The 16,512-nt window shown below is 39.7% G+C and overlaps 1 protein-coding gene across 2 annotated transcripts in view; it reads left to right on the top strand.

The window, feature by feature from the left end:
• tfam (transcription factor A, mitochondrial) overlaps positions 1 to 15,670 on the top strand; it is a 50,544-nt gene extending 34,874 nt beyond the window's left edge. For both annotated transcript variants that reach the window (XM_063071592.1, XM_063071591.1), the window contains one exon: positions 13,507 to 15,670. In XM_063071592.1, the coding sequence (XP_062927662.1) occupies positions 13,507 to 13,764 (258 nt within the window). In that variant the 3' untranslated portion in view covers positions 13,765 to 15,670. The remainder of the gene's footprint in view (positions 1 to 13,506) is intronic.
• The last annotated feature ends 842 nt before the right edge of the window (positions 15,671 to 16,512 follow it).

The following is a 16,512-nucleotide window of genomic DNA, read 5'->3' as shown; positions in this document are numbered from 1 at the left end:
TTAAAAACTGAGTTGTGTAACAGCCACCCTCAGACCTCCTCATACATTGCCCCATGTACAAGGGAGATGTTAACCCAAAATATGGAATAAATTGCCAGAGGAAAGTGTGGAAGCAGGTACAATAAAAATATTTCAAAATATATTTGGGTGGGTTCCTGGATAGGAAAGATTTAGAGGGATATGGAACTGGCTTTGACTGGAATCTTGGCATGGACCAGTTGGATTGAAATGCCCCTTTCCAAGCTGTATGATGATTCCTATTTCCACACTTTTAATAACAATCTTATGTTTGTCTTTGGAAACTTAAGGTATGAAAACTTGCCAAAAGTTTGTGTCAGAGGTGCTGCAATGCAAGAAAATAGTAGTCTAACAGATTTAAGGCTTGAGTAGTATGCAAAATTTAAGTTGTTACATGTAAGGAAGCAGTAGTTTTTCATAAAGATGCATATTCCTGAGCTATTTGGAGTTGATATTTGTGACACACCACAATGAGGCACGTGGACTGCTTTAGAATCTGTTACATTTTATGCACAAAAAGATGTAACTTTGAAGGCCTATTAACAATTTGCCAAGATAATAACATTGTGCAGAGAAATTGGATAATATGAAGTTACGGACTCAAAATATAAAATCATTAAAAGTCTTGACAATTGAAGTGTTTGAAAATAATAGAAGGCATTGACAAGTACTTCATTGCCAGCAGACAGATTCAGGACAGCAGATCATGATTTTAGAGCCAAACCACTCAAGGGAGGAACTTGTACAAGTTATTTGAAATGACTGTAATTTAAAACAAGATGTATAAAGAGAAGCTAAGATACTTCATGATTTGGAGAAAAAGTTGGGGAACGGAGTTGAAACTGCTGAGTGTGGCTAAATAGAATGATGACTAATTCATCATTCTAAAATCAACCAAGTGTTAACATTCAAACAACAAAGACAAGATTGTCTTTTAACAACTTTAATTTCTCCATTCACGTTAAGTACATTAAACTGCTATTTTCCTACCCACGATCCACCCCATCCAACCTCTGTGCACATGCCCATAACAGGGAAAGTAAACATCCCAACTAAATACCTACATAGTTCACATGAACAGAATTCAGCAATCTCCCATCCTATATACATAAATTAACTGTCCATTGGTTTAGATGTATTACTATTATCTCTAGTTGGTAGGCCTAATAAATTTCTTAAGATACCTTATACCCTCAGTTAGTGCCTTCAGAGTACTACAAAATAAGAAATTATTTTCTTATTTTGTAGTATACTCAAATGTCCTTTAGGACATGGGGATTGCTTCTAACCCTAGATGTTGATACGGTTCTGAAGGCACCAAATGCCTTCACTAAGTGCCTTCAGCAGCACAAGAGCTGGTGCTCCCTTCTTTGTGACGCAGTCAGCTAGTTCTTTTGTAGTTGGCCGTAGCTCGTGATGATTTTTTTTTGTGTTTGGGACAAGTTCCATGATGCTGCTCATCGCTAATCGAAGCCTCTTCTCTAACTGACATGGTGGGTTTGATGGCATCAACCTGAGAGTAGATGTCTGACAGAAGTTATTTATAGAGTGTCCTTTGGGTCACCACGATCAAGCTCAGAATAGTGTGTGGCCAGATAACTGGCATTGTCAATACCATCAGACATTGCAAGGGTTACTCCTACCAATGTACTACATACAACTCTTTGGATCCTTTTTGATTGCCAATAGAGAGGTAAAAATCTTCCCTCTTCTCACATCAGTATAATAAAATATCCCCCTCGAGTACTTCCAGGGAAATTTCCAAGTGAGCCATCAGTGAAGACAACAAGCCTGAGTGAGCCATCTTCTCCAACCTGTTGAAACTTCAAATCTGGGGACTTCCGGGTCATCAAGGGAATGGTGGCGTAAGGAAAAGGTCTCTCGACAAAAAAGAAGGTAAACTGCCCCAAAATCGAATTTAGACAAATACTTAATATTGCATAACTATATTAATAAAAGGGGCAAGGATGATGTCTAAGAACAAGAATAAAAAGTCTGCTTCGAAGGCTGATAAACATAAAGAGATGCAGCAAGGCGAAGGGCCTAGCTCCCCCACGGCAAGCCAGGACGGAGATAGTGAGGGGGAATCGGTGACTCTGTCTTTGATTCTCGGAGAGATTCGCGAGTTCCGACAAGATAACAGCAAACAGCTGGAAGATATTAAAGGAGAAATAGTAAAAACTAACTCGCGGGTAGATGAAGCCGAAGCGAGGATTGTTGGAATTGAAGAGAAGCTACGAAATGCCGAGGAAGTGATAGCAGAAATGCTGAAGCTACAAGACCAACTCCAGTGGAAACTAATAGATCAAGAAGGCCGCTCGAGAAGGGAAAATGTGAGGATCTACGGAGTTCCCGAAGGAACCGAAGGTAAACCCGGATTGATGATTCCCTTCGTGGAGAAGCTGCTTAGAGAGAACCTTGATATACCGGCCGCAAAAGACCTACAGATAGAAAGGGCTCACCGCGCGTTGGCACCACAGCCTCCGGCAGGCACCCAGCCCAGATCGATTCTGATCAGATTTCTCAGTTACAGAACGAAGGAAGAGGTGCTTAAAAGAGCATGGCAAAAGAAAGGTTTCATGTGGAACAACTGCAAAATCAGTTTAGACCACGACTACGCACCGGGGATTCTTGCCAGACGGAAGGAATATACGGAAACACGGAGAGTTCTGAAGGAAAACAACATCAGATTCCAGACCCTGTATCCAGCTCGGCTGAGAGTCTTTTACGACGAAGGGACAAAAACTTACGCTACGGTGGAGGAGGCAACGTCGGACCTGGCGGACCGGGGACTACCTATTAAAGTTATCACCCAACCGGAGTCGCTACTGGAGAGGATTCGGCAGAAGTCGTGGCAGTTAGTGGGGCGAGGACACTCCACTCGAACCAGAGTGTCAAACTACAAGGAGAAGCTGTAAATATTCAGACGCGAATGTACAGAGAATACAGATTAATTAAGAGAAATGACTGAAAAGAGTAAATCGGACTTAAAAGTAAAATGAAAACTGGTAACTGAAAATAATCTAGGCGGAATAACTTGAATGATAGCAATATGGTCGAGACATAAATAGGAGAAAATTCTCTATGATTATTCAAACTGCTGAGGGCCCTCTAACACAGGGTGAAGATAGAGGTTATCCCTCTGAACTGAGGCGGGTCGGTGCTCAGGCCTCACTGTGGGAAGTCGGGGAAAATTTTCAAATGTTATACGTTCAGAAATGTCTAGGGTGTGGTTATATGTCTTGGTTTACTGTTGAGAAGGGATTGCTTACTGTTTGGTTAGAAAAGGAGAGTGCTTTTTTTCTACTAGAGAAAAATGCAAACTGAATTGGTAAAAATAATTTCCTATAATGTTAATGGGGTTTTGAATCCAATTAAAAGAAATAAGATTATGTCTAAATTGAAAAAAGAGAGGGCACAAATAGCTTTCCTCCAGGAAACACATATGAGCCAATCTGAACATGGAAAATTAAAAAGAATGGGCTTTAAGCATGTATTTTATTCATCATATAAATTGAGTCACAAAAGAGGGGTAGCTACTTTAATATCAAGTACTCTTAATTATGAACATATTTCAGAGACTAGAGACAAAGAAGGACGGTTTGTAAAAATCACAGGAAGAATAGAAGGTACAGAAATAATATTGCTGAATGTTTATGCTCCTTCAGGTAGTGAATGGTCATTTTATAGACACATTTTTGACCTAATGGTCAGTTCTCGAGGGGTAGTAATTTGTGGAGGGGATTTTAATATTAGATTAAATCCTATATTAGATTCTTCAAGAATAGTTACTCAGAATAAACCTCTGAATCGGTAAGTGAATTCATTGATGGAGGAGTTGGGAATTATAGATGTCTGGAGGGAATTACACCCTACTAGTAAAAATTATACATATTACTCTTTCCCTCATTCAGCCTATTCAAGGATAGACTATTTCTTTATCTTTAATACAGATAGACTCAGGATAAAAAACTGTAATATTGCAACAATTGATCTGTCGGATCATAGCCCAGTCTCTATGTCTCTAATCCTGGAAAGGAAAATGAGGAAAACACTATGGAGGCTAAACTCACATATACTTAATAACCCGAAAGTAATGGAGAGATTAAGGGGAGAAATCAAAGAATATCTAGACCTTAATGACACGGGAGAAACATCACCAGTGATTTTATGGGATACATTGAAAGCTGTACTGAGAGGGAAAATTATTTCCATTACTACTCACATGAAAAAAATCAATGCACAAAAATTAGCAGACCTTCAAGGAAAATTAAAACAACTTCAAGTAAAATTAAAACAACTTCAAGTTGGAGATAGCAACAAAAGTAATTCAAATCGAGAACAGGAAATTAGGAAATTGCAAAGTGAAATTGATGATATTTATACGTTGGAAACTCAAAGAAATTTTCTTTACCTGAGACAAAAGAATTATGAAGTAGGAGGTAAATCAGCTAGATTATTAGCATATAAATTACGAAAACAACAAGCAGACAATACAATTCATAAAATAAAGAATCCAAAGGCAAAGCTTGTGGAGAGTACAATAGGGAAAATTCAAGAGAGTTTTGAAACGTATGATCGAGAGCTGTACTCCCAACCCCGGGCCCCCAATGAGCCCTATATAGACAGTGTATTGAATTTTTTAGATCTACCTAAACTTACAGATTTACAAAATGAAAGTTTATTAGAACCAGTAACTGTCAAAGAACTGAACGTGGCCATCTCCAGGTTAAAGGCTGGAAAGTCCCCGGGTTCTGATGGGTTTACCTCAGAGTGGTATAAGTCCCTGAAGACACAGTTAGCCCCATTACTACTTAACACCTTTAATTGGATCTTGCAGAGAGGAGAAACTCCACCTTCCTGGAGAGAAGCGATTATTTCAGTTATTCCTAAAGAGGGTAAAGATAAACTAGAATGTGGCAATTATCGGCCAATTAGTGTTCTTAATTTAGATTACAAACTATTTACATCTATATTAGCGCGCAGATTGGAAAAGCTTTTACCTGGCCTAATCCATTTAGACCAGACTGGATTTATTCAACAAAGACAAACACAGGACAACATAAGGAGAACTCTGCACATATTAGAACAGGTTAATAAGAACGAGACAGAGACAATGGTAGTAGGATTGGACGCTGAGAAAGCTTTTGATTCGGTTAGTTGGGCATTCCTATACAGAGTGTTAGGAAGATTCGGCTTTCAAGAAAGGTTTATTAAAGTAATTCAGACTCTGTATGACAGCCCAACAGCCCGAATTAAGATAAATGGGGACCTCTCTGACTCCTTCATTTTAGAGAGAGGCACTAGACAGGGATGCCCAATTTCTCCTCTCCTTTTTGCGCTATATATTGAACCACTTGCCCAACTAATAAGACAGAGCGAAATCGTAAAAGGTATCAAGGTGGCAGGGATTGAACAGAAAGTGGCGTTATTTGCAGATGATGTTTTGGTCTATTTGAGTGAACCAGAAAAATCATTTATAGGATTGTTTACACTGTTGGATGACTTTGGGAAAATATCAGGTTATAAAATAAATGTAAAGAAAACGCAGGTTATGTCCCTAAATTATACACCATCCAAAAAATTGCAGGATACATACGACCTTAAGTGGGAAGCTAAATCATTAAAATATTTAGGAATAACCCTGCCGAAGGATCTTTCAACACTGTCACAGGTAAATTATGGGCCATTAATCTCAAAGATAAAAGCAGATATGCATAGATGGAATCTTATCCCCTTTTTAAGTTTAAATTCAAGGATAAATACTATAAAAATGAATATTCTTCCTCGGTTATTATATCTTTTCCGTACTCTACCAGTGGAGGTGGATGATAATCAATTCAGGGAATGGGACAAATGGATTTCCCGCTTCATTTGGCAAGGAAGGAAACCTAGAATTCGATATAACACCTTACAGTTAGGGAAGGAAAGAGGAGGTATGGTTCTTCCTTGCCTGAGAAATTATTTTTATGCCTCACAGATAACCCCTCTGTTATATTGGTGTAATAGGGAATATAAGGCTAGATGGAAGGAAATAGAATTTGGATTAGTTGACAGTTTTCCTCTTCAGGCCTCAATAGCTGACAAAGGATTGATGGCCCAGTTGGAAAAATTTAATAATGCTTGGATAAGTCTTAAATTAAAAGTATGGCAGAAGGTGGTTAATTCATGTGGAATTAATAACATGCTAAAACTCTTTAGATGGTGTGCATATGATACCGAATTCCTTCCCAACAGAGGAGATAAAAGATTTGAGCTATGGATAAAGAAAGGTCTTACAACCTACCTCTCATTTATAGATAAAAGAGTATTACAAAGTTTCCAAATCCTGCAGGACAAACATGGCCTAGAACATAATGACTTTTTTAGGTACCTTCAAATACGAAACTATGTTAACCAGAGTTGTAGATATACAGACCTATCAACAGTAGAATTAGAATTTTTCAAGATTCTGAATTTGGCTTGCAGTTCAATACCTAGTAAATCAGTTTCTCGCCCATATAATGCACTCTCCCATGCTAAAAATGTAAATACACTGTATATTAAAGAGAAGTGGGAGAAAGAAGCGGGGTTGGTACTTTCAGAGGAGGCTTGGGGGAAAATCTGCAGCTTTCAATGGTTCTCGACTAATTCTTTGACTTGGAGAGAACATTGTTGGAAAAACATTATAAGATGCTTCAAGACCCCATATCAGGAAAAATATAAAGATACAAATGTGATGTGTTGGAGAAGGTGCGGCTCCAAGGAGGCAAATCATTTTCATATTTTCTGGGATTGCCCTAAATTAAGTCTATTTTGGGAAGGTATTCATAGAACATTAGTTAAGGTACTTGGGGTCCCAAATACCTCTGAACTTTGAGATGCTCTATTTGGGGCATGTATTGTTCCTTGAACAGAAGGAAGATATAAAGTTGCTGCAGGCCCTCTTAGCGGCAAGTAAGAAATCAATCACTAGAAAATGGCTAAATCCAACACCACCTACATTAGAAGATTGGTACGAAATTATCTTGGAAATATTTAAAATGGAAAAGTTGACTTCCTGAGAACTCAAAAAGAAACATTTTATCAAATCTGGAATAAATGGATTGAATATATAACCCCAATGCGAGCAGACTTTAGATGACTCTCCTAATGATTTATATTGCTCTTCTCATCAACACAGTAATATTGCTAACGTAAGCACCCCTAGTCTAAATGTTTGTTGTTTTTTTTTGGAAAATAGAGAAGTAACACAAGTAAAGGGAAAGATTAGGGAAAGGGATAAAAAAAAAATGGAAAAATTAAGTAAATAAGTACATAGGGATTGGATAATTATGTCTGCGGGCAGGAACAAGCACGAACAAATTGGGATATAAACACCTACAATGGTTGGTATATAGGCTTGTATGCAACATTTTGGACCAGTGGAAATGGTCCAGAAGGGTTGTATGGAAACTATTATTACCATTTTTCTTAACAACTAATTTCATTACTTAGCCTAATAGGTTAGATTTACCACAGTACATAATTATCTATTTAAATGTTTATTTTGCTTTTATATCATCTCAATGTGTACTTAAGAATGTATAAATAATTGTAGTTTTATACATATAAAAAAATGGAAAAGGTTATATGTGTGAAAAAAGTACATGATAATTGTGAACTCCTTATCCAAATAAAAATAAAATAAAAAGAAACTTCAAATCTACTTCTACAGATTGAATTCTGCACACTATCTTGTTTTCCTCATGTGAAGTTTGTACTCTGGCATTTTTTTTTGTGCTGGATGCCAAGGTCCTAGCACCAAACATTATGTCATGTCTTCTCTGTCTTGCCACCCATAGAATCTGACCTATCTTCGACCTGAGTTGCCCAGCTTCAGCTGCACTGAGGGGTGCATCCTGCTGTATGACCCCTGTAGATTCCATGTGGATTGTTTGAAGATTCCTGATATAGCTTTCTTGGTGCAATTGTATTATCCCTGCATAGCAGAATCTGTCGTGTTCTTCGTGTCCAAGCTGAAAGGCTGACTTTAGCTGAGGGATGACTGTTGCGGCAAAGAGTTGTGAGCCTCTCCATATAGTCATCTACGTGACAGTCAAGTACTCCAATCACATGACATTCTGAATCTTACCAATTTAAAAAAAAAAGCTGGATCCACTTGTGATGTCTTTCCACCTGTTTTCATTATTACTTCCTTGACCTTTTTATACCAGTAGAGTGATGCATCTGCTAGACCACACACTTCTTGAATTTCCACAGTGTTACTTCATTTCTGGCTCCTGGGGTGGGGTTTAATGTAACTGTCACATGACAGCTCCATTCCTTGGAATAATGCAGATTTTATGTCCGTGGAATTGGGTTGCCAATGCTTTTGACAGATCACTGAGAGAAATAGTCAGATAGACTCTGATGCACATGTTTGAGTCTTTTCTGAGTTCTTTTATGTTCAGTTCCTCAAAACCTCTAGCCACTAGGCATGCTTTTGGTGTAAATCCTGTTGGGGGTTTCTTTCAGGCTGCATGCCCATCTTGTAGATGCTGTCTTTTGGCCAATGTCTCTGACTTCCTCAAACACTCAATTATTTCTCCCAACTTCTGATTTCATTCTGTTTTGCAGATTCAGATGATACCACTATAATTACTAGGACATCTTCATCTTGATATTTCTCAATGTTGGACATGACTCAAAATGTGTAGCTCAGGAGGTTGATGGTTGCATTGAGTTGTTCTCCAATCTTGACAATCTAATTGCAAACGTTTTGTCACCATTTAAGGAGACATCATCAGTGCACTGTTCACTTGTGATGTGTCCTCCAAATGCTTGGCTTGTATATTTCTTATCAGTCAGTTGATTGATTTCCATTGCAGAAACCCGATTGTGACATAGGAAGGGGGTCTTATTGATTGTTTGCATAGCAAACTCTGCATTGTCTGGAATTTTGCCTGCATTGGCTTATAAATGGGATTGAAATCTACAAGTTTGTTCATAGAATTGTTTAGGGAAAATCATGCCTCTGGGAATTCTCTTGCATGCTGTGTTTGCTTGTGCCATGACCTCCACTGATGCCCAGTTGAATGTTTGCCCCTCTTGATCTTCATGGGTAGAGACTAGTGAGAGTTAGTCATGCTGCTTTACAGCTAGTTGATGTTCATGGATCCTTGTGGATAGTTTTCTCCTAGCTTGGCCGATGTAACATTTACTGCAGTCCCCGCATTGGATTTTGTAGACCACATAGGTCTTGTCCAGTAACTTGGTTTGTTCTTTAGGTCTGCAGAGAGTACTCTCCTCAGTGTTGCTATTGGTTTATAAGCTACCAAAACTGTTGGCGCAGTCAGGCTATCATTTCCAAGATGATTCAAATGTATGGAAGGGCAACCCATTTGGTTGCTTCTTGATTGGTGCGCTATTGAGAGGGGCATTGAGTCAATATGAAGTCTGTCTACACGTGACATGTTGACTGACCCTGCAGTGCCAATGACCGTGGCTGATTGTAGGTAATTCAAGTTGTACCAATTTTTGTTTCACCCAGTGGCTCTGCCTGCTTGTCCTAAGACTGCAGCTTTGTATGAGATACCAGTGTCTTGGTCTACAAATCTCACAAGTTTGTCCTGTTTTAAGACTGAAATTTCCATGTTGTCTTTGCATTTGTGATATTCCTGTTCAAGCAAGTCTGTTGAGTCCCCAGCTGTTGAACAACTCTGCTGGGTCCTCAGCATCGTCTGTGGTATGTGACACTGTATCAGTTAAGTGCTTTTCATTTTTATGTCCTTCTCCATGGAGTTCTGATGGCCTTCAGTTTGTGCTTTCTGTAGTCTGGAATGATGCTCTCTCACATATGTACCTCCATATCTCACAAATACCACAACCCCATCCTGACCAATGAGAACTCCAGGACCTTCTGTACAGTCAGCTTGTTTGTAACAGTTTTTTTGTCTCATATTTCTCAGCTATAGGATGAAGCTATGGTGCTCTTCAAATTCTCTCTGAACACTGCTTCAGTGAGAGCCTTCCTTGATGCATTAGGGTTGAAATGTTTCCCAGCCCATTCACTCCTTTTAGTGCCCTCCAGAGCAGGTGGCCTGTCAACCAGTATAAAGGGAAGGTTAGGATTCTGGCCGAACACCAATTGATATGGTCTACAGCCATGTACATTGTGCATGGTATTCTTCGCCATAAGGGCCCAGTCCAGGGCTGTGTTCCAACCACAGCCATTGCTTTCCTTGACCTTCAGCATTATTTCAGTAAGTGTTTAATTGTGTCGCTCCAGAAGTCCATTCCTCCAAAGACTGTATGCTGCTGTTCTTTGTTTCAATGTTGAAGTTCTGTGCCACACCTCTGAATTCATCATTGTTAAATTCACTACTACTATCACTGAATACTTTTTGATTTGGGCCATGCATACTTATCCGGGAATGGATGATTTTTAAAAACTATTTCTGAGGGTCTCTTTGTGTTTACAATGCTACCAGCACTGGAACATGTGAATATGTGAACTTGTCAATGATGTGGAGATTACCACACTCTTTGCTCCAGTTCATGTAGGTCTATGGCTACTGTTTCATTGTATTCAGATGCTTGTGGCACACCAACCGCAGGCTTGGGTTTGGGCTTTACAATCTTTTGCCATGTCTCACAGCTGTCAACTGTCTGCTTTATAATGGAAAAATAGTGTGTGTTTCTGTTTCCTGAATTCCTGAGCAGTTTCTGAAGTCTATCAGTCAAAGTGTGCCGGAACTGCTTGTGAAGCTTGAGCAAAACTTTGCATTTCTCATCTGGGGTCTTGTTCTCTGTGATGGTTAGTACTTCATTCTCCTATTGATTCTCAGTAATGTCGTTATCTAGAACGTTCATACAGTAGTGTCCAGAGCTGGTGAGCTCAAGAGACACTGGCAGTTGAAATATCATTGCTTGATCATTATCCATATTTAGTACTGCCTTGCTTTCTTTAGGGGAGTTTTACTCGAGAGTAATAGAATGACAGCTGGTACTACCTCTGTTTGGATGTAGCATTTTTGTCTGCCCTATTTTTGTGGGAATTTTCACTTGGTTGAAATGCAACCTTTCCATCTCCAAATTTGAGTGCTTTGTTACTGTGTGTATCTCTGTTCACCAGTTTCTGCACTTTATTCTGGTTTATTTCACTGGCATAGCTTTCATGCCATTTTTCTCCACACTGCGAGCATGCTGTATCAAGAGCAGCAGACCCAAAATGTTCTATTATCAAAATCTCTGCATCAGTAAGTGATTCATTTGCAAACAATGTTGTATGGCACTCTTCTACATCTTCACATTTGTTATTTTTTTCAGTTAGCATAACTTGTTCAGTTCTGTGCAGACAGTTTTTTGCCCAACAGTAAGTACTTTGACAAACAGCACATTTTGATCGCCTATCAGCTTGTGTAGTGGATTTGTGGCAGCTAATGGTGCCCTCATCTGGTCACTCTGGGAACTATGCTTGCTTGTCGCTCATTTCTGCTCAGTGAAGTTTGCAGTTTCATGACTCAATTCTGACTACTGTTTTGGTGGCCTTTTCTCCAAAAATTATCTTCAGTGCCTATTTCCCAGATGTAAATCCTGTACATGCAGTTAATGCTAGCTATTTTTCTTTTGTCTTGACATGCAGTATCCAACAATTTGAAAGCTAATACTCCAGGAAGTTCCATTTTGTAATTTGTACATGTGACTGTACGTTTGTTCAAAATCAGTAATATAATTAGCCATATTTGTAGAATTGTCTCTGGAAATTTTGTCAAAGTCTGAATGTGCCTCATGTATCCAGTCTTTTTACCTTAAGAAAAACTGAGTCAAGTGTGTTTATTAGCATATTCATATTGTCCTCTTCGTTGATGTCTTCCACCAAAATTCCCGTCACTGTCTCTCATTGTTCCCAAAAGTGACAGTACAACTGCAAGATCCTATTTCTTCTCGAGCTCGGTAACCTGAGTCCATATTCCAAATTCATTTTTCCAGCTTTTGTAAGGCTTGCTCTCATCCAATGCCGGCAAGATCCTATACTTGGAAACTATCCTCTGCTACCAGTGTTGATGTTCAAACAACAAAGACAGGTTTTTCTTTCATTTTAACAACTTTATTTTCTTGGTTCACATTAAGTACACTAGGCTGCCTTTTTCCTAACAATGATACCCCCCCACCATCCCAACTAAATGCCTGCATAGCCCAAATGAACGGAACTCAACACCAGCTGTTACTGCATATCCTTCCACGTGAGGCGGCACTTCACCTGCAGGTCTGTTCAGGTCATCTATTGTATCTGGTGCTCCCAGTGCGTCTTCCTCTTCAGTGAGACCCGATGCATAATGAGGAATTGCTTTGTCAGGCACCTTCACTCTGTCCACTGCAGAAGGCAGGATCTCTTGGTGGCTGCCTATTTCCATTTGACTTCCCATTCCCATACAGCATGTCAGTCAATGACCTCCTCTACTGCCATGATGAGGCCACACTTAGAATGGAGGAGTAGCACCACATATTCTGATGGTATAAACATTGATTTTCTTAATTTCGGGTCCAATTACTTACTATCTCCTTTCTCCTTTCTTTCTTTTTCCATTCCCTGTTCTGGTTACCCTCTCATGCCTTGTCTTCTCCACTTGCCCATCGCCTCCCTCTGGTTTCCTTCCTTCCCCTTATTCCATGGTCCACTGTCCTCTTCTTTTAGACTCCTCCTTAAGCCTTTAACTCTTCCACTTGTCACCTTCTAGCTTCTTGCTTCATCCTCCCTCACCCACCCACTTCTCCCTCACTTGATCTCTCCTATCACCTGACAGCTTCCCCTCTCTCTACCTTGGCTTCTGCCCGCTCACTTTCCCAGGCTGATGAAGGGTCCAGCAAACATAGGAGCAGCAGATTTGATTGTTTCAAACTCTCTTCTAAAAGACAGCAAATCGTTGCCCTCGAACTGTTCTAGATGGTCTTCAAAACCTGATATGAAGAACAGCAAGCTAATATTTAAATGTGACTCTGAGATTTGTTAAACCGAGTGAACAGCATGATGTATGGTTTATTTCCTCGCTGTGTGTCTGGATGATACTTACTACTCCCTTCAAGCCATGAGCTCTTCCCACTACTCCCATCTTTCCTATTTCCTGGCAGTCTTGGCCTGAATTGTTGACCGTTCCTCTCCGTAGATGCCACTCCTGCTGAGTTCCTCCAGCATTTTGTGTGTTTCTCTAATTCATCCTCCATTTTCCCCAGCCCTGACTCCCAATGTGCAAGTAGATGTGCTGAGTGAGGTTGCGTAGAAGCCTCTTTGCTTTAGGGCTTGTACCTTCAATGCTCCCTTGTTTAAGATAATTGAATGATCAAAGAAAACAGGCTGTACCTTCCTTGGATCTTGATGTACGTAACATTTTCAACAGAGAATTGGGCCATTTGACCCCACTTGTCCTAACCATGTTTATGTCCCATGAATCTTGCAATTTTTTTTTGCCTTCAGAAATACTATTTTTCTTCTGTGTAAATCTCTTGCATTTGTTGTTACTCTTCTAGATGTACAATCAACTGGCTGAGGATGATAAAATCCGTTACCAGAATGAAATCAAGTCCTGGAAGGAACATATGATTGAGACAGGACATGAAGATGTTATTCACACAAAGAGGGAGCAGCAAAGAGCTCAAAGGTCACTAAGAGCGAAGGCAGAAGCAAAATCAAATCAAACTGCGTTGCAAGCAACTTCTAGAAAAGCTGAAGCCTCAGCTTCGAAAACAGAGGCAGCAGATAGGCGCAAGAAAAAATTTGAAGAATAAGTTTTTTTAAGTGAGCTATTTTTCATTGACCACACTGCTAGCTGTTGAAAACTGACTACTATTCCAGCTATTCAAGAATGGAATATAATCCTGAATGATTTTGTCAGGTCTGTGAACTTCTCTACAGAGAAACAATTTGTGATACCAGATACACAGGGGCCTGTGTTCCAGTTACTTTATGGAAATTTAGTATATGTAGTCTAAGTAAATGTGAGGAGCCTCTTGGCTTCAGTTGAAGGGATGTTACTTAACAATTGTAAATATACAAGTGTCATCTGAAATCATGTTAAAATCATTCTTGTGATCTACATATTTTGGAATTAGAGAGCTCCCTTATGGACAGGATCTGTCATGCATTTTTTGTTTTACACAAATTTTGTTTTATGAACTGAATGACTGCAACAAATTATCTGCTGAAGAATCTTCAATTATGTTATGTAAATAAATATTCAAATTTGCATAAAATATTTGTAAAATGTTCTCTGCAATTAATGTTGTAAAACATTCCATGGTATTTAATCTGGGAGAGAAATGTATGGGGCTAAGTTAGCAAAGCCACAAGAGGAAGACTTGCCTGCAGGGTGGAGTTTTAGGTAAGACTGAACCACAGGGTCTTCCGGCTTGCCCCTCCACCCCAGAGCATCCTCTTGGCAAGCATGTAGTCATTAGAAAACGAAGTTGAAGATCTCAGCAAGTGTAAGGAGTCTGTATGTTCTCCCCATGTCTGTGTGGGTTTCCTCTGAGTGCTTTGGTTTCCTCCCGCAGTCCAAAGATGTACTGATTAGTTGGTCATTGTAAATTGTCCTGTGATCAGGCTAGTGTTAATGTAGGTGGGTTGGTGAGCGCTGTAGCTCATTGGGCTGGAAGGGTGTGTTCCACACTGTATCTCTAAATAAATAAAACCTTGGCATCTGTACCTCCCACTGCAACTGGATAGTTGACTTCCTCATTGGTAGACCTCAATCAGTCAGGACTGGTAATGATATCTACTCGCTAATCATCAATACAGATGCACCGTCAGGCAAGTTGTACTCTATACACACATGACTGTATGGCCAAGCACCACTCCAATGTCATCTTCAAATTAAATGGTGTCACCACCGTTGGATGAATCTCAGATAGCAATGAGTCAGCTTACTGGAGTGAGCTTGGACACTTGGTTGAGTGATACCTGTTCTGACCTCCAGAGGCAGTTTGTTTTGTATGAACATTCCTTCCTGTACGAAACATTTTTATATAATTCCCTGCACAGGTTAATTTGGATTTTGATTTGAAGCACACAATGGAAAGATAGGGGAGGGAAGGAGAAGGTGGCAGCGCGATGCAGCGTGCGCGGCCAGTCCGAAATGATATCGTATTTGTAAGTAGGATGCCGTGCACAATCCTGATTTGATGGAGGCAGACGTGAGAAACACGGAGGAACATCTACAGAAACTTCTGAAATGCCCACTTTGCTGCCACTGCTACTGTGCAATCGAGAATCTCCGGAGTGGAAGGCCCCAAATCCTCGGCTTTGCCTATTGCCTGTTGCCGGGGCCGGGGTCTAATAGCTCAGCAGAGATGGTGCTCGATGTCGGAGGCTCAAAGTTTTCGAATGGACTGTGGTCGGGTGCTTCCAGGGTGCTGCATCGGCAAGTTTGCAGTGCTGGAAGTTCATGGCAGGGAGAGTTTTTCTTCCTCCTCTGTCTGCGTGAAATTATGGGACTTTCAAGAGACTTTGAGATTTTTTTTTTGTGTGCCCATGATCTGTTCTTACCAAATCGCGGTATTGCTTTGCACTGTTGTAACTATATGTTATAATTATGTGGTCTTTGTCAGTTTTTCAGTCTTGTTTGTCTTGTGTTTCTGTGATATCATACCAGAGAAACATTGTATCATTTCTTAATGCATGCATTACTAAATGACAATAAAAGGGGACTGCGTGTCCTCATATCTAATCTATAATCTAATCTCCATGCTCTATTTGTTCTTGAATCAGCAATATCTGTGAGTCTTAAGTTCTTGTTAATATTGGTCAACATCTTGTAGATACATTTGGAAAGAAATATGCTTATTGTTTATTGTTATTAAGATATCATTGCACCATGAGTTTCTTTTTTCACACAGCATAGTTGTGGAGTACTATATTGTGTATGTGTATTGCCTTGGTTAACACAGATTGTGAGGATCATGTGCACGTTGATTCTGTATTGAATTTAATATGTATTTTACTTTCTGTAGTTTCACAAGTAAGAATTCTCATTTAACAGCCCTGGAGAAAACTTCCATCTCGGGAGATTTTTGTCAAAGTGTTTAACTTGCTGTGTAGCTTTGCACATATGCACTGTGAGGAAGTAGAATGCAACAACAACCCCTCGTTTGACATCAGCAAAACTTGGAGCTCATTGTTCACTTCAGAAAGGGAAGGAGGATGAGCATTCACCCTCTATGTTGAGGGATTGGTGATGGAGAAAATAATAATAATTCCTGAGCATTAATATATTGGATGCCCCATCCTGGGCCCAGCACACAGATACATTCTTAGGGAAAATGTGCCAGTGTCTTCACTTTCTTAGGAGATTAAGGTGGTTCAGTTTGTTACCAAACAATCTGAGAAACTTTATGCTTATGTACAGTTGGAAGTATCCAGGCTGTTTGCTTCATAGTCTGGCGCGGTAATTCAAATGTGCAGGAATATAAGAAGCTACAGAAAGTAGTGGACTTTTCTCAATATATTATGGGCATTTCCTTCCCCACTATCAGTGGAAG

The sequence above is a fragment of the Mobula hypostoma genome, chromosome 19 (assembly GCF_963921235.1).
Source record: "Mobula hypostoma chromosome 19, sMobHyp1.1, whole genome shotgun sequence".
Taxonomy (NCBI): domain Eukaryota; kingdom Metazoa; phylum Chordata; class Chondrichthyes; order Myliobatiformes; family Myliobatidae; genus Mobula; species Mobula hypostoma.
Note: the sequence above shows the minus strand (reverse complement) of the source record. Positions and strands in the feature narration are given on the sequence as shown.